Raw genomic sequence first — 16,894 nt, 5'->3', positions numbered from 1 at the left:
GTTTGGGGCCGCTGCTGCAACATACTAACATGAGTTCAAACACTTAACTTTCATAGCTTAGACGTAGACACACAAGCTCATTCATTTCTTTAGGACGTTCTAAAATTCCCGTGACTCGGCCTTATTAAAATATTGCATAAACTAAGACATTAAACATCAAGGAATTCAACCTAAATTTTCCAAAAAGGTTAGGACACGGACCCCGTGCACCCCTCCGGGTCCGGGTCCGTGTAGACACTGGACTACACCTTACAGAAAACACTAAGACACGGACCCCGTGTAAGGGTCCGTCTACAAGTCCGTGCACCTACCGGAAAATGACACTCCGGAAGGAACAATGGCACGGACCCCGTGTCTGGGTCCGTGGTTGGGTCCGTGTAAGCTCTGTAAATTGGTACCTTGCAGAAAACAAAGGCACGGGCCCCGTGTTTGGGTCCGTGTCCGGGTCCGTGCACCCTCGGTGAAAACAAACCCACGAAAATTCAACACATATGATGCTTAATATTCCGAACACGATTGTACGGACTATGAACCAACACCTCGAGACCCATCCTAGGATGCTACTACATTGGTACCACACGTACAAACACCCCGAATCAACGACATCCAACCTATGACACGATACGACTCACAAACACGGAAATTGACACCAAATCGTTTTCTACATCTTCCAATGAATTTAAGTGCCTATTGACAGAAACCGGTAATCCCAATACCAACTAAACATCATACTAAGCATACCTATATGCAGCAACGATCACCCGTCGATCCCCAACGAAGCCTGCAACAATAAAACTTCAAGAACGCATCAATATCAAAATTTTCGGAAAAATGCAGTTTGAGCAGTCCCACAAAAAACACCATAACTCACTCAATTTTTATCCAAAATTTTTGAATTTTATGTCAAATAAAAGGGATAAAAAATTTCTACGATTTTTGTGTTGAAAGTTTTCTCAAAATCATGACCAAAACATCGCAGTATTTAAAAAGACATCAAAAACATGATTTGTGATCCAAAAATCCTTTCAAACTTGATGTAAAAATGATTGCTCAAACTCCTACACAACATACACATGATTTTCATACAAAATACATCGCAACGCATACTATGACATGATCGACGCAGAAAAAAACAGAATATACGTGCCTTTTGATATTTGAAAATACCGTAACGACGATACCGAAGCGGAGATGGCGCGAGAAGTGATCCGGGACGAACGTGGCGCTAAAATCTTTGAAGAAAACACACAAAAATTACTGGGAATTTTATGGGAAAGTGGGGCGACTACTTCTAGGAGTAAGAACCCTAGTTTTTGCTCTTCAAAATAATAAAACTGAATTGAAAATATGTGTGTGTGTGTTTGTGTCGTGTGATTGTGTGTGTGCGTGAGTTGTGTAGGTAATTAGGGGTAAATTAGTGCTTAATTGACTAATTAAGTGTTAATTAAAATACACATTGAAATATTAACCCCCTATAATTTACTACACATCCCAATTTAAAAATTTAAAACACAACATGGATAAATTCTAAAGGTTTTAAATTCCTAAATCACCAAATAAATAATTAGGCTTTAAAATGCTGAAATTAAATAAATTATTTAAAACATCCCATTCTCAACTTAAAAAAAATACCGCATTTTAAATTTCCAAAAATCGTCATCGGTCTTTTTCTCGGTTCCGCCTTGAATAATCACCCGAAACGTGAAACTCGAAAAACATTTTAACGTGCATCACATAACATTAAAATAATGCAATTTAAATAAATATTGCATGGCTAAAGCTCATTTTAAATTTAAATGAATGATTTAACAATTTAAATAATGCATGGGATTTACGTGTACTGATTTTGGGCACTACAGTTCCTCCCCCACTTATATAAACTTCGTACTCGAAATTCAATCTTACCAAACAACTCCGGATAGCGAAGCCTCATGTCTACTTCGGTCTCCCAAGTGGCCTCTTCCACTGATTGGTTTAGCCACCGGACTTTAACCAGCTTAGTCGTCTTGTTCCGAAGTCTACGCTCCTGTCTGTCTAGGATTTGGATAGGTCTCTCTTCGTAAGACAGGTCTGGAGCCAACTGCAACGGCTCATAACTCAGAACATGCGAAGGATTCGCTAGGTACTTACTCAGCATCGAAACGTGGAACACATTGTGCACCCCGGCCAGATTCGGCGGAAGGGCAACACGATACGCTAGGGTCCCAACTCTGTAAAGAATCTCGAAAGGTCCAATAAATCTCGGAATCAGCTTGTTTCTCTTCCCAAATCTCATAACACCCTTCATAGGTGCTATCTTTATAAAAACGTGGTCACCTACGGCAAACTCGAGATCCCTCCTCCTCTTGTCAGCATAGCTCTTTTAACGGCTCTGGGAGATCTTCATTCTGTCTCGAATCTTGACCACCACATCTGCAGTCTGCTGAACTATCTCTGGCCCAAGCTCTGCTATCTCTCTCCGAGTTCATCCCAATAAATCGGTGATCTACAATTCCGTCCATACAATGCCTCATAGGGAGCCATACCTATAGATGCTTGAAAACTGTTGTTGTATATAAACTCCACTAGAGATAGCTTAGCTTCCCAAGTCCCTTGGAAATCGATCATACATGCTCGCAATAGATCCTCCAAAATCTGAATCACTCGCTCCGACTGGCCATCTGTCTGTGGGTGCAAAGCTGTACTGAATTGCAGCTTCGTCCCCATGGCTGCATGTAGGCTCTTCCAGAATGAAGATGTGAACCTCGGATCTCTGTCAGACACTATGGTAACTGGGATTCCGTGCAACCCAACGATCTCCCTGATATAAAGCTCCGCATACTGCGTCATGGAGAAAGTCGTCTTCACTGGCAAAAAGTGCGCTGATTTAGTGAGTCGGTACACGATAACCCAAATGGCATTGGATCCTCTGACTGACTTTGGCAACCCAATAACAAAATCTATAGTAACATTCTCCCATTTCCACTCTGGGATAGGGAGTGGCTTAAGCATTCCTGCTGGCCTCTGGTGTTCCGCCTTCACCTGTTGACAAGTGAGGCATTCAGACATGAATCTGCGGATGTCTCTCTTCATCCCTGGCCACCAATACAAGATCTGCAGGTCTTTGTACATTTTGGTACCTCCTGGGTGGATTGAATACGGAGATGCATGTGCCTCTGATAAGATATCTTCTCTGATCGAATCTACATTAGGCACCCACATTCTACCTATGTATCTCACGATACCCTCTGACACTGTGTAGAGTACACTGCCCTTGGCCTTATCCTTCAGTCTCCACTTCTGCAACTGTTCGTCTGAAGACTGTCCTTCAAGGATACGGTCTAGCTAATCAGACTTCACTGTCAGATTAGACAGCCTCGGAGCTCTGCCTTTAGGATAAACCTCTAGGCCAAACCTCTGAATCTCAGACTGAAGAGGTCGCCGCACTGACAACTGTGCTACAACTGTCACTTTTCTGCTCAAGGCATCTGCGACGACGTTAGCATTTCCCGGATGGTAGCTAATTTCGCAGTCGTAGTCTTTTACCAATTCCAACCATCGCCTCTGTCTCGTATTCAGCTCTTTCTGTGTGAAGAAATACTTGAGACTCTTGTGATCAATGAATATCTGGCATTTCTCGCCATACAAGTAGTGTCTCCAAATATTCAACGCAAAGACTACTGCGGCTAATTCAAGATCATGAGTCGGGTAGTTCTTCTCGTGCACTTTCAACTGCCTGTAAACATAAGCTATAACCCGACCATGCTGCATCAATACTGCGCCTAAACAGAGCTTAGATGCATCGGTGTACAACACAAAGTCGCCTTGCCCTGCTGGCATGGCTAACACCGGTGCTGAAATAAGAGCTTGCTTCAACGTATCAAAGCTCTTTTGACATTCATCACTCCACACGAAATTTGCATTCTTCTTTGTCAGTGAAGTGAGTGGCACTGCTATGGACGAAAACCCCTGAATAAACTTACGGTAGTAACCGGCTAAACCCAGAAAGCTGCGGATCTCTGATGCATTCTTTGGCTTAACCCATTTTTTAACGGCTGCTACCTTAGCTAGATCTACCTCAATACCACTGCTAGACACTATATGCCCCAAAAACGCTACCTTCTCCAACCAAAACTCACACTTACTGAACTTCGCAAATAACTTGCGACTCTGTAAGATTTGTAAAACTGTCCTCAAATGCTGACCGTGCTCCTCATGGCTCTTCGAGTATATAAGAATGTCGTCAATGAACACTATGACGAATTGATCAAGATAGGGTTGAATTACTCGGTTCATGAGGTCCATGAAAATAGCTGGAGCATTCGTCAGTCCAAATGGCATCACTAAGAATTCGTAATGCCCATATATGGTTCTGAAGGCTGTCTTGTGAACATCTGCATCTTTAACCTTCAGCTGATGATACCCTGATCGAAGATCTATCTTAGAGAACACCGAAGCTCCCTGCAACTGATCGAACAAGTCCTCGATCCTTGTAAGTGGGTATTTATTCTTGATTGTTACCTTGTTCACCTCTCGGTAATCGATACACAGCATCATGCTCTCATCCTTCTTCTTCACGAACAGCACTGGTGCGCCCCATGGAGAGAAACTAGGGCGAATAAATTCCTTGTCAAGAAGCTCCTGTATCTGCTGTTTAAGTTCTAGCATCTCAGCTGGAGCTAATCGGTACGGTGCCTTGGAGATTGGCACTGTGCCTGGCATAAGATCAATGGAAAACTCCACCTCTCTATCGGGTGGGAGGCCTGTGACGTCGTCAGGAAAGACGTCTGGGAAGTCTCTGACTACCGGCACATCTGATATAGATGGAGTGGTTGCATCAGGTGCCGAAATAATGCTGGCCAAGAAAGCCTGACACCCCTTAGAAATAAGTCTCCGTGCCTGCATGCAGGAGATCATATGAGGGAAACTTCTCCATCTGTCTGGCTCAAATAGAAACTGCTCCATACCCATAGGTCTGACCAATACTGATCTCTTCTGAAAGTCAATCAGGACTTTGTTTTTCGTTAGCCAGTCCAATCTCAAAATAATGTCGAATTCTGGCATCGGCAATATTATCAGGTCGGCATACACCAGGTGGCCCTGCAGTTCTAAATCAATATCTCTTACCACGCTGGTAGCTAACAGTTCTTCCCCTGATGGGGACTATCACTGAATAGTTCACGTCAAGGCCGATAGACTTGACGTCTAAATGATTAGCGAATGTCTCCGAGATGAAGGAGTGAGTGGCTCTCGAATCTATCAGGGCCTTCGTGGCTAATCTCTTAATGAAGATATTTCCTGAGAGACGTTAGCACGACACGAAACTTACATCCCAAAAGTTCTAATGTAAACCTTATGCAACAAAAGATACCAAAAATGCCAACTAGCAACTTAATAATCTCAAAAAAAACCGAGCATGCAAGGTAAAAATCTAATACTGTACTGAATTAAATAAATTACCCGTCAACAATGTAGTGTCTGGGTTCGCCTCCTAAGCATGCATGGCGAACACCCTGCCCTGGTTGGCTGCTTCCATTGTGGGCACTCCTTCAGCATGTGGTCACTGGCTCCACATTTAAAGCACTTGCCTGTCCCATACAAACACTGCCCCGGATGCTGGCGGTTGCATTTAGGGCACACTGGGAAGTTACAGGGCTTCTGAGGCGCCCTTTGCTGCTGAATTGGACCCTTGCCCTTGGACGGTCCTTGATATGGCTTCTTTCCAGGCTACCCTTGGAACGACCTCTTAAACTGATGTCGCTGTTGCTGCTGCTGCTGCTGTGGAGCCTCATAGGGCCTCTTGCCCTGCCTGTCCGCCTCAATATCCCTTTGATCTTGCTCTGCCGCCAAAGCTCTAGACACGGCGACCGCATATGTAATAAGACCAGCTACTCGGACATCTCGGTGCAAGATCGGCCACAATCCATCCATAAAATGCCTCAGCTTTTCTCTGGCATCATTAGCTATTAGGGGCACAAAGTAACACCCCCTTTCGAACTTTCGCACAAACTCGGCTACGCTGCTGTCTCCCTGTCGCAGCGCTATGAACTCCCTAGTCAAGCGGGAGCGTACTTCCTCAGTGAAGTACTTGGAGTAGAACACTTTCTTGAACCCATCACAGGTCAAAGTTTGCATATTGACCGATACGGACGCGCTCTCCCACCACCGTCTGGCATCCCCTGCCAGAAGGAATATAGCACACCTGATCCGGTCTGCATCTGCCAGCTCCATGAAATCAAAGATTACTTCGATGTACTTAATCCATCCTTCAGCTATCATCGGGTCAGTAGTCCCCGAGAACTCCTTTGGGTTCATCCTCCTGAATCTTTCATACACCGCCTCCGGTTGGGGCTTCATCCCTGCACCCCCTGCTGCAGCTTGGTTCCCCGCAAACTGTGCGAAGAACAGCGTCATTCCTGCAAGCATCTGCGCCTGCATATCTGGTGGTGGACGAGGAGGAGTGACCCTCTCCTCATCTCGGGCCTCTCGGCTCTCCTCTCTTGCTTCGCAGTTAATCATACGTCTGGGAGGCATACTGTTCCAATGATTTACCCAACACGTAAACCCACATGCATGAACATGATAATAATAATAGCATAAGATGCCGTAATTTGGATTTAAATATACACATGCTGAAATCATGGTTCAATGCTTACTACATATCATAATTTAAAACATGAAAACTTACAGACTTGAGGTGTGACTTCGTGAGCTTCTTGCAACTGGCAGTAGGCATAACCCTTTACAAGAACACCGCTCTGATACCAACTGTAACATACCGTACTTTTTACTACTTAAAATTTGCGGAAGAATTAAAACTTTTCTTAAATAACTTGTGAACCTTCAAAACACGATAAAATAAACTGTACGTCTCAACAGTGGACAAAAGATCTAAAAATAAAGCTTGACAAAATATTTGTTTGAAATTTCATATCCAGTAGCGTAAAATCAGAGTATTTGACATTCCACAAAAACTTAAAAACTTGGGCGGTCCTCGGGTCTAGCCTTCAACTCAGTCCAAGCCAGCTCCTTGGTCCCCACCCCCAGCCTCCTCAACATACTCCTCACCTGCATCGATCAAGTCTAGTGAGTCTAAAGACCCAACACGTATAAACTTGAAAGTAACGAATAATACGTAATAAAACCACATGAAACTTTAAAATAAGGTGTACATACATTAAACTTGAACTTGCATAATAAACTCGAACATACGTACATGCATACATAGACGTGCCATCAACATAAAACTTTTCTTAAAACATGCTTGCATACTTGAACATACTTGAACGTACATAACTTCATCATTTTGCGTAGAGGCATGTTTCAAAGCAAGTGACCCATATATAATAAATGCCTGATTAGACAAACCACAGTACTTGGCTGACAGGGACGTATCCACTGCCACATACATGCGATCACCGTTCATGCTTTAACAGGTGGATTGGTCCCTGTTCATGCTTTAACGCATTCCAATCCTGATCTAAACTCGTTCAAGCTTTAACGGGGTAGAGAGGTCCTCGGCCACGTTCACCGATTTTCAAACCCATTCATAATTTGGTCACAAGACATTTAGCATACCTCAAAAACTTGAAATATTTTCTTTTGCACGTCAACATACTTACTTGGCGTTGAGGGATTCGTTGGATCTCGGTTGGGGCCGCTGCTGCAACATACTAACATGAGTTCAAACACTTAACTTTCATAGCTTAGACGTAGACGCACAAGCTCATTCATTTCCTTAGGACGTTCTAAAATTCCCGTGACTCGGCCTTATTAAAATATTGCATTAAACTAAGACATTAAACCTCAAGGCATTCAACCTAAATTTTCCCAAAAAGGTAGGACACGGACCCCGTGCACCCCTCCGGGTCCGGGTCCGTGTAGACACTGGACTACACCTTACAGAAAACACTAAGACACGGACCCCGTGTAAGGGTCCGTCTACAAGTCCGTGCACCTACCGGAAAATGACACTCCGGAAGGAACAATGGCACGGACCCCGTGTCTGGGTCCATGGTTGGGTCCGTGTAGGCTCCGTAAATTGGTACCTCGCAAAAAACAAAGGCACGGGCCTCGTGTCTGGGTCCGTGTCCGGGTCCGTGTGCCCTCGGTGAAAACAAACCCACAAAAATTCAACACATGTGATGCTTAATATTCTGGACACGATTGTACGGACTATGAACCGACACCTCGAGACCCATCCTAGGATGCTACTACATTGGTACCACCCGTACAAACACCCCGAATCAACGACATCCAACCTATGACACGATACGACTCACAAACACGGAAATTGACACCAAATCGTTTTCTACATCTTCCAATGAATTTAAGTGCCTATTGACACAAACCGGTAATCCCAATACCAACTCAACATCATACTAAGCATACCTATACGCAGCAACGATCACCCGTCGATCCCCAACGAAGCCTGCAAAAATAAAACTTCAAGAACGCATCAATATCAAAATCTTTGGAAAAACACAGTTTGAGCAGTCCCACAAAAAACGCCATAACTCACTAAATTTATATCCAAAATTTTAGAATTTTATATCAAATCGAAGGTATCAAAAAGTTCTACGATTTTTGTGTTGAAAGTTTTCTCAAAATCACGACCAAAAAATCGCAGTATTTAAAAAGACAGAAAAAACGTGATTTGTGATCCAAAACATGATTGCTCAAACTTCTACACAACATACACATGATTTTCATACAAAATACATTGCAACGCATACTATGACATGATCGACGCAGAAAAAAACAGAAGATACGTGCCTTTTGATATTTGGAAATACCGTAACGACGATACCGAAGCGGAAATGGCGCGAGAATTGATCTGGGACGAACGTGGCGCTAAAATCTTTGAAGAAAACACATGAAAATTCCTGGGAATTTTATGGGGAAGTGGGGCGGCTGCTTCTAGGAGTAGGAACCCTAGTTTTTGCTCTTCAAAATAATAAACTTGAATTGAAAATATGTGTGTGTGTGTGTGTGTGTTTGTGTCGTGTGAGTGTGTGTGTGCGTGCGTTGTGTAGGTAATTAGGGGTAAATTAGTGCTTAATTGACTAATTAAGTGTTAATTAAAATACTAATTGAAATATTAACCCCCTATAATTTACTACACATCCCAATTTAAAATTTTAAAACACAACATGGATAAATTCTAAAGGTTTTTAATTCCTAAATCACCAAATAAATAATTAGGCTTTAAAATGCTGAAATTAAATAAATTATTTAAAAAGCCCCATTCTCAACTTAAAATAAAATATCGCATTTTAAATTGCCAAATATCGTCACCGGTCTTTTCCTCGGTTCCGCCTCGAATAATCGCCTGAAACATGAAACTCGAAAAACATTTTAACGTGCATCACATAACATTAAAATAATGCAATATAAATAAATATTACATGGCTAAAGCTCATTTTAAATTTAAATGAATGATTTAACAATTTAAATAATGCATGGGATTTACGTGTACTGATTTTGGGCACTACAACCCGGGTAAAACTAATGTAGTCGCGGACGCATTGAGTAGGAAGACAACAATTATTACTCAATTATCACTTCAGAGACCATTACAGTCCGAGATACAACAATTTGTACTTGCAGTATATGTTAGGGGCTAGGCCCCTAATCTTGCCACTATGACAGTACAGTCGACTTTGAGGGATAGAATCCGTGAGAGACAGTCTACTGATGAGAAATTGCAAAAGTGGAGATTGAGATGTGAAACTAAGGGCCGGAAGCTGTATTCTGAGGTGGATGATATAGTTCGTTACCGAGATAGAATATGAGTTCCTAGTGGCGATTCACTACGAGATGTTATTATGAAAGAAGCTCACAATATGCCATACTCCATCCATCATAGAAACACAAAGATGTACAAGGATCTACAGTTATTATATTGGTAGCCAAGCATAAAACGAGACATCTTGCGTTTTGTGTCCGAATGTTTGACATGCCAGCAAGTTAAGGCTGAGCATCAGAAGCCAGCCGAGAAGCTTAAATAATTCCTATTCCCGAGTGGAAATATGAAAATATTACTATGGACCTTGTTTTGGGACTGCCGAGGACTATCAAGAGATACAATGCCATATGGGAGATTGTTGATCATCTTACGAAATCAGCGCACTTTCTACCTTTCAAGACGACATTCACCATGACACAGTATGCATAGCTGTATATTCGAGAGATAGTCCGATTGCATGGGAATCCAGTGTCTATCGTTTCTGATCGAGACCCGAGGTTCACATCATCTTCATGGAAAAGTCTACCTGCAGCGATGGGAACGAAGTTGTTATTTAGTACAGCATTCCATCCTCAAACCGATTGTCAGTCTGAAAGGGTGATTCAAATCTTGGAGGATCTGCTCCGAGCTCGTGTGATTGATTTCCAAGGAAGTTTGGAACCAAAGTTACCTCTAGTGGAGTTCACCTATAACAATAGCTGTCAATCATCTATAAGAATGACTCCTTACGAGGCACTTTATGGAAGGAAGTGTAGGTCGCCTATATATTGGGACGAAGTTGGTGAAAAAGGGGAATTTGGTTTGGACTTGATCAAGAAAACAGCGGAACTAGTAGTCAAAATTCGAGATAGGATGAAGACTGCGCAAAGTCGACAAAAGAGCTACGCTGACAAGCGACGAAGAGAGCTAGAGTTTGCCGTAGACGACCACGTATTTTTGAAAATAGCACCTATGAAGGGTTTCATGAGATTTGGCAAGAAAGGAAAACTCAGTCCGCTATTCATAAGGCCATTTGAGATTTTGGAGAGAATTGGAACATTAGCTTATAGAGTGGGGTTGCTGCTGATGCTAGCCGGAGTACATAATATGTTTCACATCTTGATGCTGCGAAAGTACATGTCAAACCCTTCACATGTACTAAATTATGAGCCTCTGCAGTTGACTCCAAATTTGTCATACGAGGAAAGACCTATACAAACCATAGGTCGACAAGCAAGAAGTCTCCGAAACAAAGTCATTCATATGGTCAAGGTCAAATGGCTAAATCACTCGGAGGAAGAAGTTACTTGGGAAACCGAGAGGGATATGAGGAGCCGCTACCCGGAGTTATTCAGTAAGTTTTAATTTCGAGGAGGAAATTTCATTTAAGGGAGGGAGGAATTGTAAGGTCCGAAATACGATGACGTAATCCAACTGCATGCAAATTTAGGAAAAATGAGAAATAGCTAATAAAATGATTTTAATTGCATAAATTAATGATGTTAGACATGTTTATATGTTTAGGAGGTAGTTTTCTATTTGAATGCATTAAAACAATGTTGTAAAAGTTAATCGACATGCGATCGAGGAACGGAGACCGGGGAACACATGAGGGAAAATATTTTTATTAAATAATTAATTTTAATTATTTAATATACGGTATATGGTATAGGGTATTTTTGAAAATAACAATTTTTGAGATGTTTTTACACGTCGAGTCGTATTTTAAACTGGCAATCAAATTTTGACAAAACTAGGGACGTTTTGAAAACTCGGCTAATATTTTCAAAAATTTTCCTAAACAAAATACTTTAATATTTACTAATGAGCCTATTATACTCGGTTAATGGGCCTAGGCTTATACTATGAGTTTTAATTAATAAATAAAGACTAAAACCCTACCCCAAACCCCATAACCCACACACCCCTTCACCTAAATAATTATTAGGACTCTCCCCTCCCCCAAGTCACACGCACACACGAGAATTTGAGAAGGAAAGTCATGAAATCTTTGAAGAAAATTCAGCAAGGTCCATCTCCGCCAACGTTCCTCGCATCACCAAATCGTTTTCGAGCGTATACGCAAAGGCACGCATTAATCTCCTTTTTCTCATCTATCACACCATATTACATGTTTGATGCATGTTTGCATGAAGAATATGATGTCCTACCTTGTATTTTCGTTTTGATGGCCTCATATGCGTAAAAGTATAATTTTCTTTTTTTTTTTAAATCTTCCTAATGATGCACAAAGGGACTTCTATGGTAGGCAAACTTGAAGGGACATTTTTCCAACATGTTAAGGGTCCATAGATGCCTAGACAAAGGCTTCACATGTAAGGGAGAGGGCTTGAACGAAAATTCTAAAGTTTCATGTGTTAGGGTTTCGAACATGGCTTCCTAGGAGGACACGGACTTGCTGTCATTGGGGAGGGACCAGGAGACCTAAGGGGGCTGCGTAAGGGTCCTAGGGTGGCTGCACGATGATAGGATCGAGGGCTAGGGTGATCGCGCGAAAGTCACAACTGAGGATTTGAATTCAATAAAAAGGGAAACGTATACGTATATGATGAAAGGAAATATGATATGATATGTTGACAGGAAAACGTTAAAGTTTATGTTCATGAAAAGCAATTTTATTAAAAGTATTTTCACTGTTGCTTGTAAATGTTTATGTATTACTTGCTATCATGGTTAAGGTTTACTGAGTCAATAGACTCACAAGGTGTGATCGATTCATGTGAGCATGAGGTTGATGTTAATGGAGGACATGATGGTTGATCTTGCTGGACTGAAGGTGCACACAACCCGAGAACCGTCGTTAGTTTTCCGCAAATCAAAATATTTTTAAGATTTAGGCTACTTTAAAGATTTTATAACATATGATGCTGTTGAGAGGTTTTTGAGAGGACGTTAGAGTTAAGTTTATTTTTGAAATAATATAAGTTTAGGTTGGTTGTCGTTTGACGATTTTATGTTTGAATTGAGTTCCTTTGAATTTTCAAATAATAGTTGGTTGGTTTATTTTAAATGGTGCAAAAGTATTTTAAAAAATATATATATGTATGTATAGCGTAATTTCGGCCGAATGCCTTAGTGGAGGTTTAAATTTGTGTATTTTGTTTTGTGCCAATAAATACCATATACCACCAAAAAGAAAACACACACAAATTCAATTCTACAAAAATTAGAAAAAATAAGGGAAAAAAAAAAAAACTATGCTGTGAAATACTCTCGTTTTAGGCTCTAGATGAGGGAAAAAATCTAGTTTTTTAAGGTGTTTTTGCAGCCACATCTTACACTCGGGTTTAGGATTCTTTTGCGATCTTCAAGTGTGATTCTTTATTATTATTTCTGTATGTTTTATATCTTTCGTTAGAAGTAGTATAGATTTTAAAATTTTGCGATACAAGAAAATTTGTATTTTCTTAATATATTATGAAATATGAAATTTCTGAAAATCTGAGTTCCAATTTTTTATTTTGACAATGAATGAAATTATGAACTATATGGTATGGATACACGGTTAATCTAACAACTCTATATTTTTTTTATTTATGACCTACTCCAATGTATATGAATTCTAGCTCTTGATTCCAAAATGCTGATAAAATTCCTAAAATGACTCCCAAAATTCTATTATCATTCTAGAAAATTACTTTTGGGAAACCAAAAACTATTTTTGGGAAAATTACAAAATTGGCTTGCATACTTTTAATGCTCATGCTACATGTAACAATGGATGTTATACATTGAGTTACTCAAATGCATTTTGTAACTCAATTTGTAACCCTCATGATCCAACTAGCATTTTCTTAATTTTAATAAATGACCCTCAAGAGAAGAAGAGGTGACAAAACTAAAAATCAAGAAATGGTGAAGAAAAATATTGATACATATTTATTACAAGGCTCATGATGTTTTATCACACGAGTATATAACATACTTATTATAAGGCTCATGGTATTTTATTACGCGAATATATATGAACCATAGCTGCCCCAGATATCTGTATATTAATTAGTTTATCTTAATTCTTATATTTATAGCATTTTCCCACAAGGCAAAGATCATTTTTCTTTGAAGTTGTAATTCCAGGGGACACTTCCATGTCAATGTCTTCTTCCTTCATTCCATGGGGCAACTCCCAGTCAAGTGAGTAGAGAAGATTGGCAAGTGCGAGCTCCACAGTTGCGATACCAAAATTCATCCCAGGGCATCCTCTTCTGCCCGATCCGAACGGGAGAAACCCGAAATCCTGCCCCTTGTAGTCGATAGTACTGTTCAAGAATCGATCGGGCACAAATTCAGTAGGGTTTTCCCAATATTCGGGATCTAAAGCGATCGCATGAAAATTCACATATGCCATGGTTTTTTCCGGGATTTCGTACCCATCTATCGTGCACTTTTCCATTGTTTCTCTTGGGACGGAGATTGGAATTGGAGGAAACAATCTTAGTACTTCTTTGATGATTGCTTTTAAATAAGGAAGATTTTGGATATCATCTTCATCTACATTACCTTTGGCTCCTACTACATTTCGGACTTCTTCTTGTGCTTTCTTCATTGCTTGGGGTTTCTTGATGAGAGCCGTCATTGCCCAAACTATCGACGATGCACTTGTATCGGTTCCACCAATGAAAACATTCTAAAATAAAAAGTTTGATACACATAATAACTGATCAAGTATCTTGGAAAATTATCATTTGAAAAGTTAGAAATTAATGTGCAATTCAAAGCTTAAAATGGGGTAATGGAACGGACAAGTACTCGGTAATCAGATTCTATGAACAAGGGAAAATTAGAAACTTCGTTCTATAAGTTGCATAATTTCTTTTTGGATCGAATAACTTGTCAAAGTTTAGGATATACATGAATGAGGATAAATTTTAAGATGTTTTTTCAATCATGTTAACTTATAAATTCTTCGTCGATGGGAAGTTGGAAAAGTAAAGCTATATTTGAAATTCATACCATGAGAATTCCCTTGATATTTTCCCATTCAATAGGAACTGAAGCTTCTTGGCCCTGTTTCAACTTAATCATCAAATCAAGAATATCCCCTTTCATTGACTCTGGCCGATTCGGATCAAGGTGATCTTCTATAAGTTCTTCAAAAAAATTATCCAAATCCCTAACATTCTTGTCGAGTCTCGAAATTATCCCAGTTAATTTATCAATCCAACCCAATAATGGAAAATAATCACCAAAACAGAAGGCTTTTGATAGTTTCTGAGCTTCTTTAAAAACTTGACCAAATTTTCTTTTACCCAATTCGTCGTACTCTTTACCGAATCCTGCCCGACATATGATCCTATTGGTTAAAAAAAAAGCAGCCTGGCTCAAGTTTATCACCTCAGACGAATTGGATCTCTTTATCATATCTTTTATCATGTGCGAAACTTCGTCTTTTCGAATAGGGAGAAACGAAACCACCTGTTTAACGCTAAACAGATGAATCACGCTCAGTTTCCTCATTTCCCTCCAAGTTTCGTCGTAATTAGAGAAAGCAATATCCTTGCCATTGTAAGAATACTTTTGTAAGCCAATAAGTGGTGGCCTGCCTGCGAGTGCTAGGTCATTATTTTTCAAGGCTATTTTGGCTACTCTTGCAGAAGAAATTATGATCGTGGGTCGGAAACCGAATCTCAACGACATGAGGGGGCCATACTTTTTGGCCAGTTCGTGGAGGTAGATATGGGGATGTACCGTGTCGATTTCAAGCAAATTCCCGATCAACGGAAGCCCTTTAGGACCTGGTGGGAAGGGACTAGTACTTTTCTTTGGATTTCTTGGTTTAAAGAGATTAAAAAGAAAGATGGCTGTGAAAGACAGCACTAGGAGAACAAAATACATGGGATTAATCATGTTGAAATAATTATGAGTTCAGATTAGATTTGTAAAGGTCGATTGTGCTTTTATTTTTACTTTGCTAGCTTGTTATTTATAGTACTTGGAGGAGTGTGATATTATTGGTTTTCAGGCATCTACCTGTAAAGGTCCGCTGTTTTTAGATTTGTGAAATCTATGCCATAATATTTTGTATATAAAGTGAAACAAACGTAAATCTAGTTCCTCTTATATAAATATATTTTTATCATACATCTTGCCGCCTTGAAAATGACATAATGAGTGGGTCTCATGTGAGACCGTCTCACAGATCTTAATCTGTGAGATCGGTCAACCCTACTCATATCCACAACAAAAAGTAATACTCTTAGCATAAAAAGTAATACTTTTTCATGGATGACCCAAATAAGAGATCCGTCTCACAAATACGATCCGTGAGACCGTCTCACACAAGTTTTTACCTGACATAATTTAGTATTAAAGTCTTTGAGCATCATATAAAAAAATGCAACCTTGTTTTCGGTGAGGTCCGGTTCTCTAGTCACATTTATAATAAAAATACTCAACAATACCAAATCTATAGCCCTACTGACCAATAATAAACAGATAAAAATCACATGCATACCACGGATGCTCAATAACACCGAAATAAAGTAAAAAAAAAATTAGCAAATAAAATCCAAAACACAATACTTCTCTAAGGAACATCTACTCGATAAATTTATAAAATCCAAAACACAATACTTCTCTAAGGAACATCTACTCGATAAATTTATAAGCTGCCTTAATATATATATATAACTTGGAGATTCGGACTTTGACGAAGAAAACGACAAACTGCCGCTTACTGGCCTCTATTGGAAGATCCTCTACCAAGTGAATCAAAAGTACTTGAATGGCCTGCCATGGTGTCCTAAAAGTCGTCACAGCAGCTTTCGAGAAAAGGGTCAGTCTCTATTATGAAACATTTAAATAACAAAAACATCAATAAACATAATCATGTATAAACACAAATATTTAATCATTTTCAACCATTCAGCTTGCTATTATTTTTTAGATTAATAATCGCATACAAAATTCAAAGTTTTCGAGCAAATAACTTTTATTAAAAAAACCATGCATCATCATATATATCCATCGAAGCAATATAACATCAACATATTTTTCCAAAAATTAAAAAACAAAAAAATAATTTATAGTTGCTCAGCCTTGTAATAGATTTGAAATTCAAATGATTTAATCGCATGTGCTACAATTAATGTTTATTACCATGTATAGAAACAAAACATCTACGAGAAATAAGTTGTTCATCAAACCAACTAACTTTGTTTGTTTTTT

At 39.7% G+C, this 16,894-nt stretch overlaps 1 protein-coding gene across 1 annotated transcript; it reads right to left on the bottom strand.

Moving 5' to 3' along the window:
• Positions 1 to 13,580: 13,580 nt before the first annotated feature.
• Positions 13,581 to 15,645, bottom strand: LOC140973534 (cytochrome P450 83B1-like). The gene is made up of 2 exons (XM_073436415.1): positions 14,681 to 15,645; positions 13,581 to 14,354 (listed from the first exon to the last, which is right to left on the bottom strand). Exons 1-2 carry the CDS (start codon positions 15,572 to 15,574, stop codon positions 13,737 to 13,739), a joined length of 1,512 nt encoding a protein of 503 aa, XP_073292516.1. The 5' UTR covers positions 15,575 to 15,645; the 3' UTR covers positions 13,581 to 13,736.
• Between the last annotated feature and the right edge of the window lie 1,249 nt (positions 15,646 to 16,894).

This window comes from Primulina huaijiensis, chromosome 3 (assembly GCF_012295235.1).
Source record: "Primulina huaijiensis isolate GDHJ02 chromosome 3, ASM1229523v2, whole genome shotgun sequence".
In the NCBI taxonomy this organism is placed as follows: domain Eukaryota; kingdom Viridiplantae; phylum Streptophyta; class Magnoliopsida; order Lamiales; family Gesneriaceae; genus Primulina; species Primulina huaijiensis.
This window is presented reverse-complemented; position numbering and strand designations above follow the sequence as displayed.